Source organism: Propithecus coquereli, unplaced genomic scaffold (genome assembly GCF_000956105.1).
Source record: "Propithecus coquereli isolate 6110/MARCELLA unplaced genomic scaffold, Pcoq_1.0 Scaffold20, whole genome shotgun sequence".
Classification (NCBI taxonomy): Eukaryota; Metazoa; Chordata; class Mammalia; order Primates; family Indriidae; genus Propithecus; species Propithecus coquereli.
The window spans coordinates 5526075-5530903 of record NW_012144967.1 but is presented as its reverse complement, the minus strand read 5'-3'; the positions used below and the strand labels follow the sequence as shown (position 1 = coordinate 5530903).

The 4829-nt window shown below is 35.0% G+C and overlaps 1 protein-coding gene across 1 annotated transcript in view; it reads left to right on the top strand.

Annotated features, from left to right (window-relative positions):
* The first annotated feature begins 497 nt into the window (after positions 1–497).
* The window catches only part of MCTP2 (multiple C2 domains, transmembrane 2), a 144648-nt gene continuing 140316 nt past the window's right edge, over positions 498–4829 (top strand). Inside the window, exons 1-3 of the mRNA XM_012643703.1 lie at positions 498–528; positions 1301–1377; positions 1910–2021. Of these exons, the coding sequence (XP_012499157.1) occupies positions 1334–1377; positions 1910–2021 (156 nt within the window). The 5' untranslated portion in view covers positions 498–528; positions 1301–1333. The remainder of the gene's footprint in view (positions 529–1300; positions 1378–1909; positions 2022–4829) is intronic.

Here is a 4829-nt window from a genome sequence, read left to right as displayed (position 1 = left end):
CTTGGAGCTGGTTTCTTTCCCTTTTCACTGACTCGCGGCCATTCTTGGGAGGGGTGGGCTTCTCCCCAGGACTCCTGACACCGTTGGCTGGTGCTGGTGGATTTTATTTCTTGAAATTTTTCTGAGCAGTGTAGAGGTGACCTACCCACAATGAAACAAAACAGACAAAGCTCAAGGAGTCCATTTACATTCTACCACTGAAGGCAAAAAAGAATCAATCATTTATCCCAAATTGTCTCACTTCTCTCTCGCCCCTGCACCTCTGAGGCCTCAGATCTCTGTGCAGGGAGACATTAGCCTGGGGAGCGTGGAAAGGGTCTTTATTTAATGGAGATCCCAGGCTTTTACGTGTATTTTAAAACTCAGTTCTCTTTTTCTTTTAAAGGTACAAGTGACCCCTATGTGAAATTTAAGCTGAACGGGAAGACGCTATACAAAAGCAAAGTCATATATAAGAACTTGAACCCAGTGTGGGATGAGCTAGTCGTATTGCCAATACAAAGCCTTGATCACAAGCTACATGTGAAGGTAATCACAGGCGGCTTTCAAATCTGCTTCCTTATTAAAAACATTTCTCAGCAGTTATTCATGCCCTCAACTTGCCCAAATTCATTCTTTTATTATTCTCAGGACTAGGGTAAAAATATTAATATAGAAGGAATTCTTTATACTATTTGTCAAAACCATATCTTTCAGATCAATGAGATAAGCTCTACTGAAAATCAGAGTGAATATAATATCTCCATTGATTGTATTTAAATTTACCAAATGTGGAAGAATTATTACTGGTGGAACAGTGGTGACAAGCACTAAAGCCTTTCTCGTTAGGAATAACTTTATACTTAATAGAGTTTAAGCTACTGGTTGTGAGCATCAATTGCTCTAACATCTGGGTTAAAACTGCATGAGTTGAATGCAGAATGGGACTGCTATAGAATATGTAGCAAATTTCTATTTAATTGGCAGATCTGCTCACCGTGGAAAATACTAAATTTTAATGAGAGGCCATTTAAACTACAGAGAGTGGTCCATTGTGCATAACATTTTAATGGATATAAATAGTGCCTTAAAAGTATTTTTGGCTGTTGTTTTGGCCATAGTGGGCAGTATGGGCAAGATTAAATAATTTTATTCTGTATATATAGGCTTAGCTAAGTTTCTCTTTAACTGTACTGTGCAAAGTATTTCAAGATCTGGAAGATTGATTTCAAAATTCCCAGCCTATTGCATTTGTTAGTAATTTGATAAACTTGGTTGGTTTACCATATTCATGTGCTACTGGCCTCTGCCCTCTTTGTAGGTATATGATCGAGATTTAACCACCTCTGATTTCATGGGTTCTGCATTTGTCACTCTTAGTGATCTTGAGCTTAACAGGTATTGTATTTTTACCTATTAATTGTTATTAATGAATTTCAGAGGAAACTCAGGATAATGTTAAATGGTACTTGCTGAAAGCAAATGACAAAAACAACATATCTGAATGAGTAAAAGAGTTCTTTAACGTGTTGTTATACCTTTTCTAAGATTTTTGCTTTTTAGGTGCCAAATGTATTAGTCAGATGTTAAATATTTTATAATGTATTCCAAAATGTGTATTGGATTTTGTACTGTCATCTGTTAATATTCAGTTTCACTAACCTAACTTAAAATTAAAACAAGTATTTAAATTTTATTTGGACCATAGGGGAGGGGGATCAGTTAACCAACTGTTGAATTAAACAATGCCAAAAAATTTCTCTACCCTGAATATGTTTAGTCTATTTTCATTAAATTTGGTGCTTTTTTTTTCTTTTTGCCTGATCCTCAGTCAGAGCTAGGAGACTTTTACCATAAGCTCCTGATGCCTTGTGAGACTATGCGGTCCTGTTAATGAATGCTAAAATTATTTGTTGCTTCTTACTTACAGAACGACTGAACATATTTTAAAATTAGAAGATCCAAACAGTTTAGAAGATGACATGGGAGTGATTGTTTTAAATCTGAACCTAATAGTAAAGCAGGGTGATTTCAAGAGACATGTAAGTGTGGCACTTTTGCTGTTTTTAAACTCTTGATTGCAATTGCCCTTCCGTTACTGTGCTAGCAGACAACTGACATTTTTGTAATTATTTGGGGGGGGAAATGAATAGTTTTATAGAGACTTAAGGTACCTATCTGTGTTATATATATCCTCTGTTTTGGAAAGAAAATCCCTTACGGAATTATCTCTATTTTAGCTTAGGGATGGGGTTAGTACTGCTATTATGAAAATTTACATGCTGCTTGTGGTTTGCTTGTTAGAGACCATTTGAAATATACTTGTTCTAAATGTTAAGGCTTCTATTTAATATGTTTTAGGTCCTAGATGACTTGGGTATTATTCAGTTATGAAAAGCCATTCCCAGGATTTAATTATTGCATTGTATATCATTAAGGTTATTAAATGTACATTTGTAGCATTTTGGTTCCTTCTTACTTTTTCTTTTTTACTTTTAGCTACCAAGTTTTCCTTTGGGATGCTTTTAGGAAGACACAAATTTTAATGTTCTCTGGATTATTACATGGAAATTTCTAGTTAATACACTACTTATTGAAGATGTCTATAACATAAGCAAAGCATTAGATTTTGTCATAGTATGATTGGGACTCTGTTCTTATGAGCAAAAATGTGGATACAACTCAATCTTATTTTGTAATAGGAATTATACCTTATAATTCCAAGAATTGAAATGAGAACAAAAATTATCTTTGTTTATAACTTACTTGAAATGTATTTTTAAAGCCAACTAAAATGCCTGCTTAAGATGTGCTACCATTTAACATGTCTAGAATTCAGTATGAAAACATGAAGCCTGTTTATAAATTAGTCCTCTAAAAATGCTGCTTGAATAGAAGCAGTGGAGTGGATGAGCAGAATAGTCTTCATTTTGACATCACTTATGCTTTTAATTGTAATTTGTTTCATGACCAAAATCGTGGCTGATTTACTGGTAAACACATAGAAGATAGATAAAGGAGATAGGAAAGCTGTGGTGAGTGTGACTTTGCAGTTGCCAAAGGGTAGGGGAAATAAGTGCTGTTTTTAATTTGAATTTCTTACCTATGGGAATTTACTTGACAACAACTGAACAAAACTCCATTTATTACTTTTTTTTTTAAAAAAACTAGCACTATTTACAGTTGAGACCTCAGTTAAATGGATATTTTGATGTTAAAATGTCTTAAATTGATGTTGAAAATTTATTTATTTCCTCTCCTACGTAATGAAGGAGGGATTTTCTTTAGCTTCCTCTTGGTCTTGACAGTATTGCCACTGCGTCACTCTGGACTCAACGTCAATGGGTATCGCAGGTGACCGGTTAGTTGAACTGGGTGCCAGGTTGAAACAGCAGGCAATGCAAATAAGTATCATTTGCCACATGGTTGAGCACTTGCCAGCTGATGTGTTCTACAAATGTCGTATATATTTAAGTGGGGTCTATAGATTTGGATGATTTGCCCATGAAAATAGCTGTGTATTTAAATGACTACCCTTGTGACTTTTTTTTTTTTTATAGTTTATTGGATTACATTTAGCAACAATACTGGCACCTAAAATATATTTGAGTATTGCCAAAATTTGGAGTTTCAAAGTAATACCATTTCAGTTTCAGTTTATTTCAAATTGCAGAGCCATTGATACTAGGTGCAGCTTGGATTTGCTTTTGTAACACATCTCAAAGAATGTCTTTCAGAGTCCAAGAGTAGCCACTGTTCTCATCTTATTTAGTTTTGCCCTTCTTTCATTTGACTCGGCACTCCCTGCGTTGAAGAGCTGGTCAGACTGTCTGCTCACTCACGTGCTTTCTCATTTTCTTTGGTCTTTGTCTGGCAGAGGCCTAGTGTGCAATTTATTTATTTGATATGCATTTTTATGGGAATAATATTGAAAACCCTGCTTGTTCTCATTTGTTCTGATTGGTAATTTTCTTTCTCTATTTATGTATTCAATCAAAGGAAACAGGAATAATTTATTCTGGGCCCTACGGGGGTATTCAATTTATTGCATATTGTGGGCCCTTTGGGTAAAACAAGATCCCAGGCTTTTACGTGTATTTTAAAACTCAGTTCTCTTTTTCTTTTAAAGGTACAAGTGACCCCTATGTGAAATTTAAGCTGAACGGGAAGACGCTATACAAAAGCAAAGTCATATATAAGAACTTGAACCCGGTGTGGGATGAGCTAGTCGTATTGCCAATACAAAGCCTTGATCACAAGCTACATGTGAAGGTAATCACAGGCGGCTTTCAAATCTGCTTCCTTATTAAAAACATTTCTCAGCAGTTATTCATGCCCTCAACTTGCCCAAATTCATTCTTTTATTATTCTCAGGACTAGGGTAAAAATATTAATATAGAAGGAATTCTTTATACTATTTGTCAAAACCATATCTTTCAGATCAATGAGATAAGCTCTACTGAAAATCAGAGTGAATATAATATCTCCATTGATTGTATTTAAATTTACCAAATGTGGAAGAATTATTACTGGTGGAACAGTGGTGACAAGCACTAAAGCCTTTCTCGTTAGGAATAACTTTATACTTAATAGAGTTTAAGCTACTGGTTGTGAGCATCAATTGCTCTAACATCTGGGTTAAAACTGCATGAGTTGAATGCAGAATGGGACTGCTATAGAATATGTAGCAAATTTCTATTTAATTGGCAGATCTGCTCACCGTGGAAAATACTAAATTTTAATGAGAGGCCATTTAAACTACAGAGAGTGGTCCATTGTGCATAACATTTTAATGGATATAAATAGTGCCTTAAAAGTATTTTTGGCTGTTGTTTTGGCCATAGTGGGCA